At 37.4% G+C, this 22177-nt stretch overlaps 1 protein-coding gene and 1 long non-coding RNA gene across 5 annotated transcripts; one reads left to right on the forward strand and one right to left on the reverse strand.

Annotated features, from left to right (window-relative positions):
• Positions 1 to 556: 556 nt before the first annotated feature.
• On the forward strand, positions 557 to 1911 carry LOC107596659 (uncharacterized). The gene is made up of 2 exons (XR_001610391.1): positions 557 to 1263; positions 1688 to 1911. It is a non-coding gene; the product is annotated as an uncharacterized lncRNA (long non-coding RNA).
• Positions 1912 to 3095: 1184 nt separating this feature from the next.
• LOC107596657 (MAGUK p55 subfamily member 6-like) lies at positions 3096 to 21878 on the reverse strand. 4 transcript variants are annotated; one of them, XM_016287439.1, is made up of 12 exons: positions 21799 to 21878; positions 15655 to 15773; positions 12891 to 13043; positions 12506 to 12655; positions 11343 to 11570; positions 8781 to 8912; positions 8346 to 8442; positions 8098 to 8169; positions 6911 to 7072; positions 6493 to 6695; positions 3913 to 4041; positions 3096 to 3776 (listed from the first exon to the last, which is right to left on the reverse strand). In XM_016287439.1, exons 2-12 carry the CDS (start codon positions 15769 to 15771, stop codon positions 3600 to 3602), a joined length of 1620 nt encoding a protein of 539 aa, XP_016142925.1. In that variant the 5' UTR covers positions 15772 to 15773; positions 21799 to 21878; the 3' UTR covers positions 3096 to 3599. The 4 variants fall into 4 exon arrangements, with proteins under 4 accessions (XP_016142925.1, XP_016142926.1, XP_016142927.1 ...); XM_016287440.1 differs by lacking the exon at positions 8098 to 8169; XM_016287441.1 differs by lacking the exons at positions 15655 to 15773; positions 21799 to 21878 and having other exon boundaries at positions 12848 to 12929.
• Between the last annotated feature and the right edge of the window lie 299 nt (positions 21879 to 22177).

The raw sequence follows: 22177 nt of genomic DNA on the forward strand, positions 1-22177 counted from the left end.
TTCATAAATTCCTTAACCTAGTTTTCTGCCATCGAAACTTTTTTAACGAGCAAATCTGCACACCTTGGGCCTCAGAAAAATTGACCATTCTAAAATTGATCTTAGATAATTTCTCATGCACATGCGTGATTCATAGAATGATCGTACGCACAGAAAACACACATACACCTCTCTTTCAGATGTGAAATCTATGAATCGCAAATGATCTTGAACTTGCACGCAACTGAATAATTTTAGCTCTCTTGTCTTTTTAAACGACTCCTAATTAACGTCATTAACAAAAGATCACCAGTCATCGTCCAAATCCTTTAATTTAGAACAGCAAGCTGCAAGAACAGCTTACATTTCCAAAAATCTGCAGCACTCCGACAAGAAAGTGTGTACGTCTGCTCAGACCCTGACATGACGCTAAGCACCTTTCCATGTCAAAGGCAGTTTTTACAAATATGAGCATTGGCGTGGATCGAAGCGTACGCACACTCTAAGATCAAATCTGAGGATACGCACGCTTTATAAATGAGGCCCCAGAAAATAAAGACTCAAGAAAGGTGATCCAAAATTTTAATTTATTAAGACAGCTGTTTAATTTCAGAAAATACAACTCTCTGCATCACAAAAATATAGCATTTTCAAGTGAATACGCAAGCTGGATAAAAATCAGTTACAAAGCCTTGAAAAAGACACTAGAGCAAGACACCAGAGACAGAAGTCCATACATCTAGATGACAGGTTATGAATCTGTGAGGCCAGGTAGCTTGTGATCATGACACACTTGGTCTATATTCCATGTTTGAATGTGATTTTGTGCCCGTGTAAAAGGCATTTAGCTAAATACAGTGCTGATTCTGTATACTAGGACATACAAGCAACAATGACTTCAGCTCATAATTCTGCAACGATAAAATTAAAACCATGATACTGGATGCACTTAATATAAGGTAATATAATGTAAGGTAACCATATATCACATTATATAGCTTTTTGAGTTAAGGTTAGGTTTAGGGGCTGTTCACACAGACCAGGCTTTTGCTTTTAAAAACTACAGGTGCTGCGCAAAAACATCCAGATACAGAGGTGCAGCACTGATAAATGGAAAAATCAGAAAAAGGTTTACCATTTTCAACTTGCACAAGACAAGACACTGAACAGTAGCTAGACATGAAATATAAATAAACAGTGCAATGGAACACAAACTTGTTCTGTGTGAACTAGCCCTTAAGCCCAGAGTATACTTCGTTATATTGCAAGTATATTATGTTTGCAGTACTTTTATGCTCGGCTCCCACATGTGCCTTGAATTTTTTGCACTAATTAGTGGCCTGGAATGCGGTTTTACAGTCGAAAAAGAAATGAATGAAACACCTGCGTTAACAAGGTGGTTTAAGAAACAAATGCAACTAATTTAAAAAGAGTACAAAGACATTTTTATCAGAATCTGTGCAGATGCTGGACAAGAATGAAACTTTATAGTGCGCCTGACACTATTCAAATGGATGATATTTGAAAGGCTGTGCGTTCTGCTCTATGCATAAGTTAAGCATTAACGTCAAAACTGAAGTATAGATTTTTACACAGTGCATGTGATGTAAATTTCGTCAGAAGCATAGTACTTGTGTACCGTACGCTGTACTCGGTCCAAATATAGGTCTCTGCAGGACAGTAATGGGTTACCAGATCAGTGGGCGAGGCCAAAATGAGGACATTTTCAACCGTGTTACCTGATTTGCTGCTGTGTTTAAGAGAGGGGTCAGGTAAGGGGCATCATTTTCATTGCATTATTTAGAAACACCCACCAGTTTGAAAATGTTCAAATTCATTTTGCAGAGATCTCACACAACTCTGTGCATCTGAAATAGCTGCAATAGGCATTACATTTGAATTGGAATTTACTTTGCAACATTTAAAAAAAAATAAAGTAAATGTTCTATATAGTACGAGTATGGGTAGTATGAACGAAATTGGAACATACTACATTCATCATGTTGTTACTGTCATGTGACCTACCGGCATCCGTTGCATTGCATTACTGCCATTCATAAATCCTCTGCCGTGGCCTCATCATGGGATATTAAAGTGTCCATCGAACGCACACTTCAGAATCCTAGTGAAAGTAGTTGGTCAACCAGGTACTTTTTCACCTACTATGAATTTGAACAATACTATTGTTTGCATACTTTTTTTGCATACTATGTAGTATGTACAGAGCACAGCATCTGTCTGAAAAGCTTTTTCACACAAATTTGTAAAACGCTGCAATAGGCATTACATTTGAATTGGAATTTACTTTGCAACATTTAAAAAAAAATAAAGTAAATGTTCTATATAGTACGAGTATGCGTAGTATGAACGAAATTGGAACATACTACATTCATCATGTTGTTACTGTCATGTGACCTACCGGCATCCGTTGCATTGCATTACTGCCATTCATAAATCCTCTGCCGTGGCCTCATCATGGGATATTAAAGTGTCCATCGAACGCACACTTCAGAATCCTAGTGAAAGTAGTTGGTCAACCAGGTACTTTTTCACCTACTATGAATTTGAACAATACTATTGTTTGCATACTTTTTTTGCATACTATGTAGTATGTACAGAGCACAGCATCTGTCTGAAAAGCTTTTTCACACAAATTTGTTTGTCCACAAGATGGCAGCACTGAACCGGCCCGTGTTTCAGTAGTGGTGGTGATTTTGTAGTGAACGACCCCTTTAAGCGTTCACATCAAAACTGAAGTATACTCTGAGCTATAAGGTTAGGTTCAGTATTACTACCTAGATATTATAGTACATACATAACAGGACTGTAAAAAAGTGCTATTGTGATATTGTAAAAGTTACATTTGGCTTACTCCTAGCGTTCCTTGAATTTAACGGAAATCAAAGAGGATAACAAGATGACACTTATAAAGATCTTATTAAGTCCGAAGCTGGATAAACGGAGGCCCGGTTTCACAAATGGGGCTTAGCTTAAGCCAGGACTAGGCCTTAGTTAAATTAAGATATTTAAGAAACTTTTACAAAAATGCCTTAGAAGAAAACATTACAGGTGTGCATCTTGACACAGAACAATGACACTGACCTATTTTAAGATATGTCAGAGCAAGATATTTTCAGTTGAGACAGCTCAAACATGCATTTTAGTCTGGGACTAGAGTTTAAGCCTTGACTGTGAAGCTGGGGGTAAAGCTGCTTGACATACTGTAGTGACGGAACTGTAAGAAATGCGAGATGAAGCCTGCACTGTAAACCAACGTTTGTAACACTAAAATTACAGCAAGAAAGCAGACCCCTGCTTTAAATACTGTAATGCAGCTTATACTTACTTGGAAAATTATTAAATCACTATTTTAATGACAAGCCATTCAAAAATATCCTATTTGTTTTTTCCCCTCAGAGTATTTAAGTTTAGTCAGTAGAAAATAAAAAAACGTTAATAAATAAGTACACTTCCCTTTTGTCTGTCGTGACTGGATGGCTAGTGTATATTTGCATAGTGACTGCTAGGTCCGTTCAGTGTGAACTTGTGTTCTGTGCCGCTGACGCATCGGTTATGCCACAGATGATGATGATGATGAGGTGTTTGGACCGCTGTACGTCTCAGTAAACCCAGTTCACAGGGACCCACTGTGGTTGTGTGGTCAACTGCTCCACAGCTGCCTGCAGATTCTCAAAGGCCTTGTCTAGATTGTCATTAACTATAGTTAGATCAAAGTAGTGATTGTACGCCCGCTTGATCCTGGCGCTTTCGTCCACTGTTTTCTTTAGGTCCGTTTCCTAAAAAGACAGAAAGAAGTCATCACACTTCTAAAGAACCATATCTCAAACGCTGAGCTTATGGTAACTCCAATGTTTCTACATTATTGGGGAAAAATTTGAGAAAGTGAATTTGATGGACAGGAATGAGGCTGACCGTCAGTAGCTTGGTTGTGATCCCAGCATCCACCACAGCTTTGTGCATGGCCCGTAGTGTGTCGAGCTCTGGGGCAGCGATGAAAACCACGAATGGCATAAACTCTGATGTCTTCAGTACCTTTAGCGCCTGCAGAGCACATTTACCAAATAAAGTCTTTTTGTTAGTGATGGGAGAAAAGAAGCTTTTTGAATCTCTGAGTGAGCTAAACCAATTGGTCCATGAACCGATTCACTGTTCTGAAGCGCTCAATAGACCACAGGCAGGTGACACCTTTTGGTCAAAAATGTAAGCGCAACAAAAGCTGCATAATGACACCTTTTCCAAAGCAATTGCAAGTGTAATCTATTAAATGTAATCTACAAAATTAAATACCATTAAATATGAAAGTTAATTTGTGTTTTATTCATTTGTAATTCTTATTAGGTAGGGTGTGTGTTTTTAGACAGGGCTTGGCAAACTAGCTCAATTAGAAGCAATTAGGTATAATTTTTCTTTTTGTATTACACACACACACACACACACACACACAACTTAAAATTCATTAAAAATGAATGTACATTATCACACTGATCCGAGACAATTTAAAAACCATTAGCCAATTGTTCATGAGCTCACCAGATCAACGTCTAGTTGTGAACTCTCTGAATTTTGAAAGGTTTGCAAACCAAGGTTTAAAAAAAACTAAAAACAATACAGTATGACAATGAAGCCTCGTTTGTTGAAATCACATGACTTGGTGAGTTTGGTACAAGTTCTGAACCACTGATGCAAAAAAAATAAAGTTTCATGAAGCAATGTTTTGAGAGCAGCCATCTCTACTTGCAGCTTTCACTCATTGTGAAGTCATTTATGTCTGGACTGCATTGATGACTGCAGCACACAGGCACAATCACACAGACTTCATCTTCACCCATACTTTCACATTTACAACATTGTAATTACTTACTACTAAGATTATCAGGCGAATGTTTTTTTTTTTTTTACTTTAATGTTTTTAGTGTAGGTGCTTAAATGGATGAATTAAGACGGGCACCGTCTCTGAGAGAAAGCGGACACTGTGCTGTGCTATTAGACCATCAGCAACCAGAACAGTTGCATCTCTAAATTAACCCACATTTAAGCACTGCTTGCCTAATAAATACAAGCCTTTAACAATAATGAACGACTTCAGGACAATTACTGTCAATCTTCAAAAAGACAGATCTATTCCCATTTTCTTGCACAATAAGCATTGCATTTTTAAGATGCAGTATACATTTAATATATATCCAAGTCCTAAAATGATCTTGAGGAAGCATTCAAAATGTGCAGTGTCAGGGGTCCTCAAAGACCAGAATTTTAGGGTTTCCCCAAACTGAGAAAACAACAGGGGGTTTGCGAGTTTATAAAAAGCTGAACAAATAATGTTGGGAAAAATAATTACTTTGGATATTTTGTTTACTATTAAGTCACCACCACAAAATAATACTGTACCATTTTGCAAAGATCTTATTGTGAAGGTTATTTAGTTTTTTTTTTAGATCTTGTAATTTTTTTTATCAAAATATCATCTCAAGCTACCAGTAAAGCACCATACTTCTCCATTAAACCCTGCCCCTTTCTTACAATCGACTGCAAGCTCACATTCAGCTCTTCTTTTGTCCAATCAACAAAGTGCCTGTCCTACATTTTTTCATTTTCCAATAATAAGTTTCAGTCGGATTTACCTCACAATATGGAAGAAAATGTATGTCGCTACTTCCATTTCATTACAACTTTAAAATCTCAGGTATTTTTTTATTTTTTTTAGGTCAAAGGGGTTTCACTGACAGGTTTGGGAATCCCTGGCCTGAACTAGGGATGTCACGATATCAAAAATCTAGTAGTCGGTACCGATACCACTACAAATTACACGATACCACTGGAAAAAAATAGCAATAATACTTAAACATTATAGTTCACCCAAAAGTTAAAATTCAGTCATTAATTACTCACCCTCATGTCGTTCCAAACCTGTGAGACCTTTGTTCATCTTCAGAACACAAATTAAGATATTTTTGATGCATTCCGAGATCTCTTTGACCCTCCCATAGACAGATCCTTACACTATCAAGGCTCAGAAACATAGCAAGGAGATCGTTAAAATAATCCATGTGACATCAGTTGTTCAATCGTAATTTTACGAAGCTACGAGAATCATTTTTGTGTGCAAAGAAAACAAAAATAATTAAATTATTCAACAATTCGTCTCCTTCACGTCACCCTATAGCGCCATTTTGGAGAGTATCACGTACATAAACGACGCATTGTTTACGCTTTGATCTGAACGAAAACAGATCAGCCTCGCTAGTCGCTACCATCGGTACTTACACTACTGAAGAAAAACAAGTACCTGCAAGATTTTAAAATGTAACTTGGTACCATAGTATCGGTTCTTGTGACATCCCTACCCTGGACAGTATTATGAAAATATGTAGTTCATCCTGTAGCACATCCTCACCAGCTATTAATAAGTAAAGACTATGGTCTATTACAGAATACAATACACAGTACAATATCAAACTAAAACATCTCTGTGTCATTAACAAAACCACTCACCTGTGGGTTGACATCCAGTATGCAAGTCCGTCCTGTGCGAATGACTTCATGGATCGAGTCGATTTTGGTTCCATATAGATTGCCATCATATTCTCCATGCTCAAGGTAGCAACTTGCCTTGATGTCTGTCTCCATCTCCTCCCGGGACACAAAGCGGTATGACTGGCCATCCTTTTCGTCATCGCGTGGATGCCGAGAAGTGACTGAGAAACATGAAATTCTGATGAGTGCGACTTTTTATTGGTAAAATGACAAATGTACTAATTCTTAATGTAATAATTAACAATATTAAAGGGGTACTTCGCCTTCAGTTGGTCCCCATTGACATGCATAGTTCCCCCCCCCCCCATACTATGGAAGTCAATGGGGACCATCGACTGAAGGTGAACTATCCTTTTAATGTTAATTATATACTCACAAGGTACAGTAGTTCCATATTGCAGCGGGTTTAACACAATCAGGCGGTTCTTGAGGCTTCGGCGACCCACTCCTTGTGCACCAATCAGCACAAGAGTTTTTCTCTGGAATGGAGGCATCTTTGCTACTTCCTCGTAGATCTGTAATTCATGGCGGTCAAATTCTATTAGAAAGAGAGAGGTTTTGAAAGTTAATTTTTACATTTTAAAAATACTTGCACAACCATTCAACAGTTTGGAGTCATTAAGATTTTTTTTTTATGGTAAGATTTATTTTTTATGTTTTTGAAAGAAGTCTCTTATGCTCACCAAAGCTGTATATTTATTTGATCAAAAATATTTACTTAAGATTTTTAATGTTACAACAATTAATTTATTTCCATGATGGCGAAACTGAACAATTTCTGAAGGGTCATGTAACACTGAAGACTGGAAAATTCAAACATGTTGATTTGGTACTCAAGAAATTTCTGCGGAAACTCAACATTTTATCCAGGATTATTTAATTAATAGAAAGTTCAAAAGAACAGTATTTATTTGAAATAGTAAATACATTTCTGTCAAACGATGTTTGACTTTCTGCGTTTTCGCATCGGTAGCAAGCATTTTGATAGGAAAGGATGACAACTCTCGGAGGGATTGGCATGGTAATGTACATGACAATGTTAATGTATTTGGTCTTGGCGGAATAGATCTGCTACGCTGCTGCGGCAGAGCAAGTACCAAGACTTGCTACTGCCAATACATCCACAACATACTGCTGTGAGCATGTAAGAAATATTGCTGCTGCAAATATAACGTACATGAAATAACCCCCATATAGCATACATGAATCACCTCGAAGCAGATCTATATAGGTGGAGCTGGGGAAGGTGGAGGGTTTCTGAAGCACGCTGCAACTGCAACGGCAAGCACTAATCATATATTTGAATGTTGAGCAGCGAGCTCATTGGCTACCGATACAGGAAAGAACCAATCAGCTGTGCCATGTGATGATGATGTCATTAGGTCAGATTGAGTTAGACCTATCGGACTGCGCCATCTAGAGTTTCATGCCAGAACTCTATTTATAGGGTTACAAAAGATTTGTCACTTTTGATTAATTTAATCTAACCTTGCCGAATAAAAGAATGACACTAAACTTTTGGAAGATTAAACATTAATAACAAAGAACCCCTGCAAATCTAACCTGCATTTTTCGCGGTCAAGTACATCATTTTCTTTTTCTTCTTTTTTCCAGTTAATGTCCCGCAGAGGATTCCTAAAACAAACCCACAGGTGGAACTTTGTTTACAGCATAAATGCAATAGGAGGAACTTGGATATATCCCTAAAATTATTTAATCCAGAACTAGAAGAAAAAAAAAAAAAAAAAAAAAAAAAAAAAAAATTTTTACAACTAGAAGAAAAAAAAAAAAAAAAAAAAAAAACTTTGTACCCGATCTATCCAGGTCTCTCCTCACAAATGCCTTCCTCTTTTCCTCAAGAAACTGACTGGGGATCAAGCCAGTGCGGCCTCCATTTATATTACATGCCTAAACGAAAAAGCTTCAATGTCAAACATTTCAGCAATTAAAAGAAATCAGACCAAAACAAAGAACTGAAAAAAATGGTAACACTTTAGTTTAGGGACCAATTCGCACTATTAACAAGTTGCTTATTAGCATACCTATTATTAACATATTGTCTGTTTATTAGTACTTATAAAGCACATATTCTACATCCCTAATCCTACCCAATACCCAAACTTAACCACCTTACTAACTATTAAGAAGCAGAAAATGAGGAGTTTGAGGCAAAAGGCATGGTTAGTGGTTGGTTAATTGCGAGAATTGGACCTTAAAATAAATTTAAAAAATCATATGCTTCTCACTTGCCACCAGTTGGGGTCCTCCTTGTTCACTATATGCAGAATGTCTCCTTTAGAGAAAGCCAAACCAGCCTCTTTACAAGGGATCAGATTATCGGTATCAGGATTGTAGTTGAAATGTGGCTTCAGATACACCTAAAGGGCAAAGAAATTGTTGTTACACCGGTTTATTAACATCTGACTCATTTTAAGCTGCTAATTATAGCCTAAAAAAATGCAATCATGTCATAGCTCACAGGCAAAAGAAATCTATGCTGACCAAGACATTATTCAAATGATGAAGGGAAGGTTGTATTTTTAAGTAAAATATCCAACCAAAAATAAAATTAAATACAATTAAGGCTAAAGCGTTTTCATGTTGTATTGACAAAATCTGTGTTGTGTAATGCTAGGGGCCAATTCACATTGTCAACGTTTTGTCTATAGAATACTGCATCCTCCTGGGAAATAAATGAATAGTAACAGAGACAGCCTATGTTGGTGTGTGTTGTAAATGGGCTTCTCTATGAAGGACAACAGTATATTTTCACATGAAATATTTATGGATCCTGGTGGATCTTTATCAGTGATGATTTCCCAACAGTAAACAAACAGCGGTCATTCACTGCACATGACCAAGCCACTGAGTAAAGTTCAGGTCTAAAAAAGACAGAATGTAGGTTTGGCACAAGGAACGGGTCCCTGTAAACCCTCGTCCCCGGTGTTTGCTCTTGTGTGAGGTTTTCAAACAGTATTTATTCAAGGAAAGTGGGTAAAGGACATAGCCTACTTGCTTAGAAGTACACTCACAGGGTTGATATGCAGCAGCACTCTTTGAGGACCTAAACCTATTCGGATCAGGATTTGAACCAGCAACTGTGCTGTAATCATACATGGACCTGCAAAACCTGCTTAACTTGTGCGATTTCTTTGCACCAAATGTTGCACATTATAATCCTGTATGTCCCAATTATGACTCATTGTGGTGCAAAACACTTTACTAACATGAGAAATATTTGATGGAGGGAAGAAAAAAATAAAAAATAAAAAAAAGGTATATGAGGATCCATTTCTCTCCAGCCCTAGATCTCCTTAGAGTAGAAAGTAAGTGTGCGCGCATGTTTAACTCCTCCCATCTGCCCTACTTAGCACAGGTCGTGTTATTAATAGGCATAACCATGCTCAGTTTCAGCCCGATGGCATTCTGAGTCACCCAGAGGCCAGGTCTCTCCTTTTTCCTCCTCAAGGACTGTTCAAACCCATAAGCCATCAGGAGGTTAATACAGCACTAAAATCAGGACTATGGGACAAGATTATTTTGTACTCTCAGCATCGGATTATTAGGGAAAGATACTAGCAGTTGAGATGAGGATGATCTTGTACAAATTCATGCCAGTTCTTGTTGCAGCAAATGTCCACCAAATTTAATTTTGTATGGGTTTGTCCCGTAACCATCACTAAAATTTTAGACAATGTAATAAAATTAGGGATGCACCGATTAAAATGCCCCAATACCAAACAGCATGTGAACAGTGCTGTGAAGTGTAAACAGACAAAGAATCACCGACAACAGAACAAACAGAGAGTAGAATGGAGTTATTAGAAATTAAGGATGTCTATTAAAGCAAGTAAGTAAAACAATGCACAAGTTACTAATTTGACGGTAAGGGGAGGGAGAGAGAGAGAGAGAGAGAGAGAGAGAGACTTCTGTTGCATGATCTTTATTGCCGTTTGCTCACTTGGCATATGCATCATTTAGATTAAAACTAAATCGTAAATAAATTATAGGGGCAATTACTATAAACAACATTTATTTTAAATGTCAAGCATAGACCATCTAAATGAAAAGTGAAACTAGCAGTCTGTGAAACGCACTAGGCTATATCTCTCTCATTCTGCACCAATACAAATGTGCGCATGTGCTTAACAACACGTTTTGATTGTTGACGTTAATTGCATTATATGAGTCGCTTCGGAATATAAGTCGCAGCATGTTTCAGATAAAGAAAAATGCGACTCGTTTCAGAAAATATGTTCATCATTTATATATAAAGAGTGATTCCTTGCATTATTACAGGAAGTATTGTGATTACAGTACTGAACCACTGCAATGGAGCAGCTCTAATGTGCTATCAACTTGAATATAAAGTACCATAGAAAGAAGAAGAAAAAAATAAATAAAAAAAAGAATAGCGAAAGAAACAAAAGCTTGTAGAATACGTTTTAATGGGCATAATTAAGTGCAAAACTGCATAACTGAAGGAAAAATCTATTTAATAAATGAACTAAGCCAAATAACATTATACATATTCTTTTGGTTTTTGTACCCAGTATTTTTAAGAATTATAAATGCAATGAAAATACATGTACTGGTACTTGGTTATGGGCAAACAGTACCAAAAATAAAAGTATCAGTCAGTTCTGGAAAAAGTGATATCAGTGCATTCCAAAAATAAATACAACTGAAACCCGGTGCCATGCAACAACTAAACACAAGACTGCTGTGTAACCAACAAAAAGTTCATGAATATTGTTTTAACTGGGCGTCATTTGATTGGGTTTGCTGTGAATCAGTGGTGCGCTGACCTGTGCGGGTGGAGGTGTGTCCCTGTAGCTGGGCAGGATTTTGAGTGTGACGCTTCCATTGCAGTCCCTCAGCATGTGCTGTAATGCCATGGGGTCTTTGCCCACCTCTCGGCCATTCGCCTCTCGGATGACATCACCTGCATGCAGCATTCCTTGCCTGTCAATCATGCTGCCGTGCAGAACACGCGCAATGACAAGGTCACCATCCTCCACCCGGAATGTTACACCCTAAAAGAGACGACACTATGAATCGCAGAAATGCCGGCACAAAGAGTCAGACATACTTTTTATTAAGGGAAGATAGATAGGGGGATATTATATTATTAAAGCAATAAGCCCCAAGAAGCCGTGGTTTACCGTGAATTTATAACAGCTAAGGGGGTTCCGCTTCGCATCGTGCCTAACAACGCCCCTTAGCTGTTATAAATTCACTGTAAACCACGGCTTCACGGGGCTTATTGCTTTTATAAAACGGTTATTCCATATACGTAGTAAGGTTTCACAGAATAAAACAACGCAAATAAAGACTAATGATATAAATAAAAACAGTATTCTTCCACCAAACAATGTAGTTCCTCAGAAACAGTTGTGGTTCCAACAAAGTGGTTGCCGAGCAACACACAGAAGTAAACAAAGGTGTATGTTTGTAGTGTAATTTACAACCGCTTTGAACGCGGCTCAACCAATCAGAATCAAGGACCGGAACTATCCGTTTTATAAATTAAATTATCTTCTATTAAAAGCCACTGAAAATGACTTTATATGAAATCATATTTTAAAACATCCCTAAATAAATGTTATTTTCAGTGGCTTTTAATATAATGAAATGTGCAATAAATTAATAAAGCTTGCTTTCAGTGGCTTTTTAAACCAACACCCTCGTGAATTTCTGACCTTGGCAGAGACACAATGACATTTTACTAGGTGTTAGAACACTGCAGGCTGCCAACTATAGATCTGCTGCTCGAGACTGGTTGGCCTTAGATCTTACTTGTATATGAAGGTCTAATTTAACAATTAAGTCTAGATCTTGTTAATGCAAACAAACTTTTTCAATGCAGACTAACCAAATGGCACTGCATGGATTTGAAACACAAGCGGAGCTAAAGATCTGACCGACTGTGGGATCTAATCCTGTGAAACGGAGAACATCTGTCACTCACCAGAGGCTCTCCGGCCTTCTTCTGGATGCTGATCATGCGAACCGTGTCAGCCGGCATGAGGGATGAGCTGGCCATGCTGGTGGAATTGGTGCTGGTGGGAGGAGCTTCATATGACTTAGAGGCCACCTTGTCGTGAGCTTCTAACAGGGACTGAAAATACCAAGAGAATACAGAACAGAACAAACAAGAAATCACCAAATAAATCATCTTCCTTTAAAAAAAAAAAACAGGATCAACTCATTTGTCCAATTTCTCAAGTGCTTATAGGTGATCTTACTTCCTTTTCTGCCGAGAAGGCTACATGGTGAATGAATAGTTGTAAATAAACGGTCAACATATTACCATGAATGTCGCAGTCAGATAGACACACAAAGAGGTTTGGTACCTGGAAGTGCGGTTCCTTCAGGATCTTACAGAGTTCTGCTGCACTTTCATCATGAGTGGTCAGACTGCTCATATCAGACAGGATCTCACTCACTAGCTCCACGTTATTACTTCGCACCGCCTCCAGCTTAACATCCTCCAATCGCTCGTGAGCCTGCGAGAGAGAGTGGGCGGAGACTAAATAACTTGAGCGTCTTGCCAAGAAAGCGATTAATGGATTACGTCTAGATTAACAAAAGCACTGCAAGGTATACTTCAGATGGAAGAGAGAGTTTTAACAAATGTACAAAGTCATTAAGAATAATGATTTAATCAAGTGTCTCAGCGCTTGATATTTATTAAAACAAGATTTTTTAAATATGACAAAATAAAACTATCATACCTTTGATGTTATTTTTCCAAATATTCTAATACATTTGATAGTTTTACCCTTGATCAGACTTTCAATCTTTAATGATAAAAATGCATAATAAAAAAAAACTGACAAACGGAGTGAAATTAAGAAAAAAAAGAATTTAATTTGAATGAAAATCAAACCCAGTTTTTATTTCCAGTGTCATTTCCACCACAATGTCTTTCAAATATTCTTGTTTACCAATCAGTCAGTGAAATGCATGAATTAATATGTGAAGATGTAATAAGCAAAATTTGTTCTCAATCATGTGCATTTAAAATACATAAAACTCTAGAAATAAGCCTTAGGAAAAATAACTTTCTAAAAATGTTTGAAACATATTTTGCCAAATTATAAAAAAAGGCAATACATCATTTGAAATGTGGTTGAAATTGTAGAGTGTTGGGAATTTTTAAGACTTTCAATTCGGTTTTTATTTTTTGAGATCTACATGAATATACACAGACAATATTAGTAAACAAATAAGTTACAATCAATTTCTCGCTCTCGCAGTTTGCTCCCTGGCAGGGGTTGCCAGAATAACCTGCACAACACCTATAAAAAAAAAATGTTTAAAAATCATTAAGGACTGAAAACCGTGTCAGCACAGGATTATTCAGAGGAAATAGACCGTACAAACTGGGCATTAATGCAGATCAAACTGTCAGTCACTTGTAGACTAACTCTTACTAGAAAAATTAACAGACAGTACAGTGACACGGACTACGTTTCTCACAAAGCCGTGTTAGTTCCTAATCAAACAAAGTGAAACTCAAGCAGTATATCTCACAATTTAAACAATTTCACACAGCTATATTAAGAATAAGAAGAGGCCCCCTGTACATCACATTCTTATGACCTGTGACACAACAAACAATCCCTGGCCTCAAAAATGTGTGCACATGTGAACGTTTATGCTGATATTTAGGAGGCAGATATAAGCTCTCTTATTAACTAATAATTTAAAGGATTATTTAAAACAGGGCCGGCTCCAGGCATGGGCAGGTTTTGCCCACCCAATAAGAATTAGGTAAAGACTGCATTCATTTTTTTGTGCAGTGATTAAAACCAATCTGAAGTGGATTGTATTTTGAGAAGTTTAAGATATAGCTGGAGACTGCCCCAATAATCATAAAATAACACCACAAAATTGCAGCATTTTTCTTTTATTAGCTGAAAGCAAGGCGCGCTGAATTCACGCAGAGCTTCAGTCTGTTGCAGAAAAGCAGAGGCTGACAAGGAGCGAAAACAGGTGCGCTATCACAGGGAGTTTGTAACTTACAGGGAGTTTAATACATGAATATGTATCATAGCCTAGCCTACCACTGAAATTACCTGAGCAGTTGAATTAATGTTCTAAAAACACGCTCATTCAATAACGTGCATTCACTGCATGGACGGGGCAAGAACATAATATAAGCATCTAAAATGCATGTAGGCTATACAGTTCAGTTGAAAGCTCCCTTTTGACTTGATGTTAATGCTGAATGTAAGAATGAAAACTTGAAGTAAACACAGAAATAAGAGCGATTGCGTGATGAAAGTTGCGTTCGTCACTACAGCAACAGTCGGCTCGACTGTAGTGTTCCCCTTCAATGATGTAAATGACCAACAAGATCCAGTTATGCACACTATTCAACTTAATTGTCAAATTACACCGTTTTGAATTGGAAGTAGGTCTGTCATTTACGTGATTCATGTCATTCATAATTGATTGACGACGACTAGCATTTCTCTGTTTTGCGTTTTCAACAATACAACTGAAATTGAATAGGTGCAGATTTAAAAATAATTATTTGCGGTTCAGATTGATTACTTTACAAATATTCATGTTCTTTTAAATGTATACCCATAAATCCATTTAAATCCTTTATTTATCTAGTTTCTTTAAATAAATAGGCTACCATTACCATAGTGGTCTGGTCTTTATATTTTCCTCAAAACAATTGGTCCCCCCAATGTTCTAGACATGATTATTGGCTTGTTTGGTATAAATTTTAAAAAAAAAAGTTAGTTGAAAGGAATCACCAGTGTAGAAACAATGATCCAGACATTCCAGAGAAAGAGAACAAAAAGGGCTTTTTTCTTTTTTAATATTCAATACAGAGAAAAAGTTAATTTTGTTGTGAAAGTACAAGATATTGCTCTTTTTTCAGTGTATATAATATAGTTAATATAGCAATATCTACAGTATAAATATCTAGAATGTATCCCACTGCAATATTCCCCAGGATATCTGCCAGCCCACCCTTCTATAGCTGTCAAGAACAGGGCCTGATTTAAAACGTAACAAGTATAATGTTAATCAATTATTTGATGTGTCCTAATAGCTATCAAACTGAAGGAGTTAAAATTAAGTATTAGTTTATACCTTAGCAAGGGAACGAACTATGGGACTCTCCATAATGCCACGGAGGAAGATGAGGTCGATGTCTTTGGCTCCTGTTGAAGGCGGCAGCTCCTTGAGGTTATCCAGCACCTGCTGCATGGCTGAGGGTCACACAATTTACACACATTATTAAAATAGATATAAAAACCAAGATTGTAAAGCATAGAATAAAGCAACGCCAAACTGCAGATACCCATTTTATACGATTAAAATATACAGTCTATAGTACTTAAGGATTTATAGTATCAAAATACATTAAATGGAAGATTAGAGTTTAACCAGATCATACTAATATATATAATAACTTAAATCAAGTTAGACCAACTAGATGTAGCTGAGCATTTTTACAATCATGGCTCAATATTAGTACTCTACTTGCCAATTGTAAAAATTACAAAATACACACACACACACACACACACACACGCGCACGCATATAAAACTGTATGTGTATTATACAAACATACAGTTTTACAATATAATAATACTGCATAAAATAAAAGATTTACATATAAAGGCAAACTGTACAGAAAAAAAGCCAGTTTAAACAAAGTAAACAAGCTAAACAATCAGGTTTATCTGATCATATTTACAAAGTATGACCCAAAATTAACATAACCAAGCTTCAAATGTGAGTATTTATTCTCTTTGACATAAATATTAAGTCATTAGAATCTACGATATTAAATTGTTTAAATGTGTAGCTACAGTCACAACGCATACTGAAATGGAGTCAAAATATAACAAATATAGCCGTAAGCGGCAATAATCGGGATCCATGCACCAATGGCCAGGGTTGCCAGATGGGGCAGGTGACTACACTCAAAACATGAATTACACCTGTGGAAGGAGAGGACACGAAGGCTCTAATATCATTGTAACTCTGAAATCAGAATGAATTAATCAAAAATCGAAACTGAATGTCTGACTATACAATCCTGTCCTGCATCAGGACATCTTTTAAAAGGTCCAAACTGGTATATCCTTGAAAGTTGCTGTTTGATTAGTTTTGACTTTTGCAAAGTTCTGTATTATGTTTTACAATTTGTACAAAAGATGTCCTCTAGTTCTGTCTGAAGGTAAAGTGTGACACGAAGGTAAGGTACTACGGTTGTTAATTTTTTATGGTTGGATTATCATACAGTATGCATCAATGAATTACACAGTTTTGACTGTAATGGTGTGCATGAATGTGTAAAATACCTGCTAATTAAGTTTCTTTTTTCGATCACTAATATTGGGCAATTTTTGCAGTATATTGGCTTACTCTGACGGTTGACATTAAATTATGCATGCATTTTTTTTCGAGGGTATTGGTTAATTTCTTGCCATTTTGACTGCTTGCATATTTTAATCATATTTGGTAATTCACTTTAATGTATTTACTCTGATTTGATCTGTTTTCCTGGGAAATTTATCTATTTTTGTATTATTTTGTTTTAAGGAGTTAAAATGGTCCTAATCAACCTTGATGCACATTCACTTACATTATTTGGACAGTTAAAGTTTTGGGCAGTTTTTTAATTGGTGTGGGTGGGTTTTGGTGAGCTTTTGGGCTGGAAATCGTCCATCCAATCTGGCAACACTGCCAATGCCCCACATGGATGATCAGTAATGTGTCCAATGATGTGGTATTTACAGCAAAGTCCATCTTGAATCTTCTTTGATGAAACCGGTACAGCAACAAACTTGTCAAAAAAGACAAATGACTTCCAAAAGAAAAATCACTCCCTCTTACTGTTAGACTCAAAGAGAAGTCCAAAAATTATAGGGTGACCAGAAGCTTTGTTGGATGTGGACTTAAATTTACATGAATTGCATGTCATAGGTCAGCAAGTCTATGAATGCTTAGACTCCTGATAATAAATTTCAAAAATAGTTTCCACAGCTTGGCAGGAAGTTGATTTTGGATCCTGTTTACAGTCAAGTCAACACTACACAACCTACTGCTTTCCAGTAACAGAGAACGACAAAAATCCATGTGTATATTACTGCATCAGAAAGCACTCAGACAATTATAAACAACTTGAGAGCCTCAAAAAAGGGCATATTCATCAAGAAGTGGAGTAATTTACATAGTGCAGACAGTAACCATTTCCATGGTGAACAAACCCACACAGAGACATCTCCCTCAATAAGGCAACAAACCACACAACACAGCAGAGAAAATGGTGTCAGTGGAAGCAGCTGAAAAGCAAACACGGAGCTGAGGGTCATACATGCAGGTCATTAAGCCTGTGAGATGAGCCATTTCATCAGTGCTTTTCTGTAACCTCTCTACAGAGGCAAGATACATTAGACACTGGGAGAGTTATGATGATATGGCTAGAAGGACTGAAGAGGTCTTAGCGGTTTCTGACCCATACTCAGGAGCAGCAGTTTGCCAAAGCTATCACCTGCAGTCAATAGATGTGAACTTGATCAAAATCGATTAAAAGTCCACTGCAGTTACTGTGTTGCAGGCTGATGGGTGGTAGTGCAAACTAATGATATTCACAGCGTTAAGCTGCTTGGTACATGTTCCATACAGAGCCAATAAGCTTACTGCTTTACACTTAAATGGCTGTTTGGCATCCACTAAAGCATTTCGCAGCACGCTTTCAGAGTTACTCTGAAACCCTCCACCCTCCCCAGCTCCACCTGTATAGCCTAGATATGCTACGGGCTATTATATATATATATATATATATATATATATATATATGCTACTTGTGCAGCAGCAGTATGTCTTATTCCTGTACTTGCTTTGCAGCAGCAATAATCTAGAAAAACAGCAATAACCAACAGCAGCAGCAATCCAGCAGCGAATCAGATCTACTCCGCCTAGATCAAATACATTAATTAATCATATCTATTACCATGCTAAATTCTTCAGAGAGTCATCATGATAGAAATACTAGCACACCTTTCCTCAACAAGTATTATTCACCTATCCAGCAAATGTTGCAGAAAGAATTACCAGGTTGCTGCCATATAAAGCTCTGTTAAATATCATCATTCATCAACTGGTCACTCGTCTACAAAAAAAAAAAAAAAAACACTGAAGCCATGCCAACTGTCCCATCTGTGTGTTTGTGATATATTTGGATATCACAAAAATCACGCACACTAATGATCTATAAAGCATCCTATAAACCTGTAAGAGGCTCTAAAGTGCTTACCTGTGCCAGACTTGGCATTGGCAACGGCCATTATTCCTATATTGCAGGGCTATATTTCACGGCTAAGACAAAATTGGTCTTCAATAGCAATGAGAACCATGCACCTGGGGACAGGAAGAAGCAGGCCCACATCAGAATCTTTATTCACTCCATCATTCTGTGCTACTTTTCCATTTTCATTCAAAACAGAATGAGAAAGTCAAACGGTTATGATTAAAACAAGCCAGAGACATTTTTATCCATGCAGTGTGTTACGTATCCGGTCCATGAACTTCCGTCTGCTAGCCATCAGAGGTCACCCTTTCCATTTGCATTGATTCTCGCACTACACGCTGTTGCATATCACCCCGGACTACATATCCCATAATTCATTGCACTGATGGCACACAGCACTGATTGCACACAGCTGTTTCATATCACTCACTCACTATTTAACACTCCATCTCACTCCTTCTAAGGGCAGAGTATTGTTTAGCGTGTATCGTTTTGATAGCTACTCTACAGAGCCCTCATTAGCTTCCTAGCCTTGTCTGTTTCTCTCGGTTTCTGATCTTTGCCTGTTTTATCCCTTTAGTCTTGCCCTTTTGATTATGTTCGCCGTTCGTTGACCTTCGCTAGCCCTAGGATTATTCTTGTGTCTTGCCCGCCATATACCTGTTTGCCACTGTTCGACCCTGCCTATGTTTCTGACCTCCTCTGCTTTAATAAAGCTTGCACATGGATTCGCATGTCTCACGTCTCGTCAGCCCCGTAACTATGGGCTTACATTTCTGCCATAATTCTGTGTGCGAAAGATCATATTTTGAGCGCACAAAGTGCATTTTGCACGCGAGCGATCGGAGTTTGTGGAGAAAATGTTCGTTTCGCAAAGAAAAAAAGTCTTGAGCGCATGGAAATCAATTTTGCATTTAAAATACGTTTTTGGATGTGTGCGGACCTTCTCTTTTGCGCGTGCAACGTTCCACTAGCTTGCTCACCTGATGCCCCCCCCTCTGTGCTCGCAAAATGCCAACAGCTCGCTCTCAACAACCCAGCGTTACAATGTGCCATAATTCCAGCCAATCAGAGACAGAGGCTGCTAAATTCTGATCGGCTGCCTTGACAACCAATCACAACATTTCTTGCATTACCTCGACAGCAGAAGAGGAAATATACAGTGCATGCATAATTATTATGCAAGTTGATATTCTGATTATATTTTTTTCCAAGCACATTTTACCAATAATTATAACTACTATTAATCTTGTATTTAAATCACTTATAATCTATATATTATTGTTCATGAAGGCTGGAAGTGAAAAATGCCTTACATTCAGGTGTGCATAATTATTAAGCAGGTTATCTTCTACAGAAACTCTCGAGAGGAACTAAAAATGAACTCCCAAAACTTACTGCCAGATTCTGGAAGATAAATTCTTCAGTGGTACAAGAGGATGTGGTGCTGGTCCTTCTCAACTTATCTGTCTATAAAGCATATATATACACACATCTCAGTTTTCAAGCATTTTACTACACTTCAGTATGCGATTCTTATTAAGTAGGGGTCATTTTTTAGGATTCTATACTTAACCCAAGTCTCTGAGAACCTGACACCTTGTACTTCTGGAGACTCCAGGTAGATTGCAGTTCTGGAAAACTGTGGCGCTAGAGACTAAATGGTTCCTGGTGATTTCACACCTAATTCTTCACCTTAATTCCTAATTCTTTTGCAGTTAACATGCATCTTTTCTTCTCCACATGTTTTTGACTGACCCTGCTGACCCACTGAGCATTTTGCTGTCCAATGGTTATGCATTCACGTTGCAATTTCTAGTATTGTATTAGTTTTGAATATTTATCATGGGCATTTAATAATTTTTACTTTCAGTCTGAGTTAAATCTCTTTTTTGGCTCATTTTATCTGTAAAAGAAAATCTGCTTAATTATGCACACCTGAATACAAGACATTTTTCACTTCAGCCTTCATGAATAATTATATCTCAATTATAAATTTTTAAATACAAGATTAATAGTAGTTAAGATTGATGTCGTTTGGAATTGGTAAAATGTGCTTAGAAAAAATATGATCAGAATATCAACTTGCATAATAATTATGCATGCACTGTATATTTCCTCTTCTGCTGTCGAGGTAATGCAAGAAATGTTGTGATTGGTTGTCAAGGCAGCCAATCAGAATTTAGCAGCCTCGGTCTCTGATTGGCTGGAATTATGGCACATTGTAATGCTGGGTTGTGTTGAGCAAGCAAGCAGTTGGCCTTTAGCGAGCACTGAGGGGGACATCAGGTGAGCAAGCTAGTGGAACGTTGCACGCGCAAAAGAGAAGGTCTGCACACATCCAAAAACTTATTTTAAATGCAAAATTGATTTCCGTGCGCTCGAAAGACTTTTTTTCTTTGCGAAACGAACATTTTCTCCACAAACTCAGATCGCGCGCGTGCAAAATGCACTTGTGTGCGCTCAAAATATGATCTTTCCCGCACAGAATTACGGCAGAAATGTAAGCCCATACGTAACACAGTGTCAGCTAAGTGCATCAGAATCATCCATTCAAGTAGTCTTTGAAATCTTGTATCACTGAGGGCCTTGAACTACGAATGAGATGAAATTTAAGAGAAAAGGACTTTAACCACAAACAGACCATCTTTACACACAACAGTCCGTCCAGATGATCAGAGACACGCAAACAGATATTCTACAAACAAAACCTGGATCTGTTACTGTCGAATGCTGATTACAGCTACACAATCCTATAATGTGTGTTTATATAGAAACACATACAATAGGTTTTGAGTAGAAACAAGAAAACTCTGTTGTACTTTACCAATGGCAACAACATTTAATTCAGCATCTCTGGATATCATAATACCACCCATAATCATTTGAGGAAATTAGTATTTTCATGCACGTTAATCCAGCACAGAAAGGAGGACACAGAATATAATACATGTTATATGTAATAACTCACCTGCAAAATTAATTTCAGGGCAGTTCACAGAACCTCTGCTCAGCCTCTTCTCATCTGGAGCTCATGAAGGCAGAAAACCTGTAAGAGGTCAGATTTCCAACATTACTAAAAACAGCAAAAGCCCAACTGTGAGTCCCACATACAGCAAAACACGGACAAAGAGCTTGACATCTGACTGACTAATAATAACTAATACTTGTTTAATGTGGAAAGATGAGCATATAACTAAATGCAAGCAATGATATTCCCTTTATTAAAAAAAAAACAAAAAAAGCTCACAAAAGACTGCAAAGTTTCTCTGAAAGTAATAAAAAACACTTCCGCATGATCACAGAGGATGGTGTTTCCACTATGCTTTTAACATGTGCTTAGGCAGAAC

Source organism: Sinocyclocheilus grahami, unplaced genomic scaffold (assembly GCF_001515645.1).
Source record: "Sinocyclocheilus grahami isolate Dianchi unplaced genomic scaffold, SAMN03320097.WGS_v1.1 scaffold222.1, whole genome shotgun sequence".
Taxonomy (NCBI): domain Eukaryota; kingdom Metazoa; phylum Chordata; class Actinopteri; order Cypriniformes; family Cyprinidae; genus Sinocyclocheilus; species Sinocyclocheilus grahami.

Excerpts from the sequence above, each read along its gene's own strand:
- LOC107596657 (XM_016287439.1), bottom strand. The coding sequence starts at position 15,771 with ATGCAGCAGGTGCTGGATAACCTCAAGGAGCTGCCGCCTTCAACAGGA. Across the intron at positions 12,656-12,890 it reads TGAAGGAACCGCACTTCCAG|TCCCTGTTAGAAGCTCACGA; the intron begins GTACCAAACCTC and ends TGGTATTTTCAG. Across the intron at positions 8,170-8,345 it reads GAGAGACCTGGATAGATCGG|GAATCCTCTGCGGGACATTA; the intron begins GTACAAAGTTTT and ends GGTTTGTTTTAG.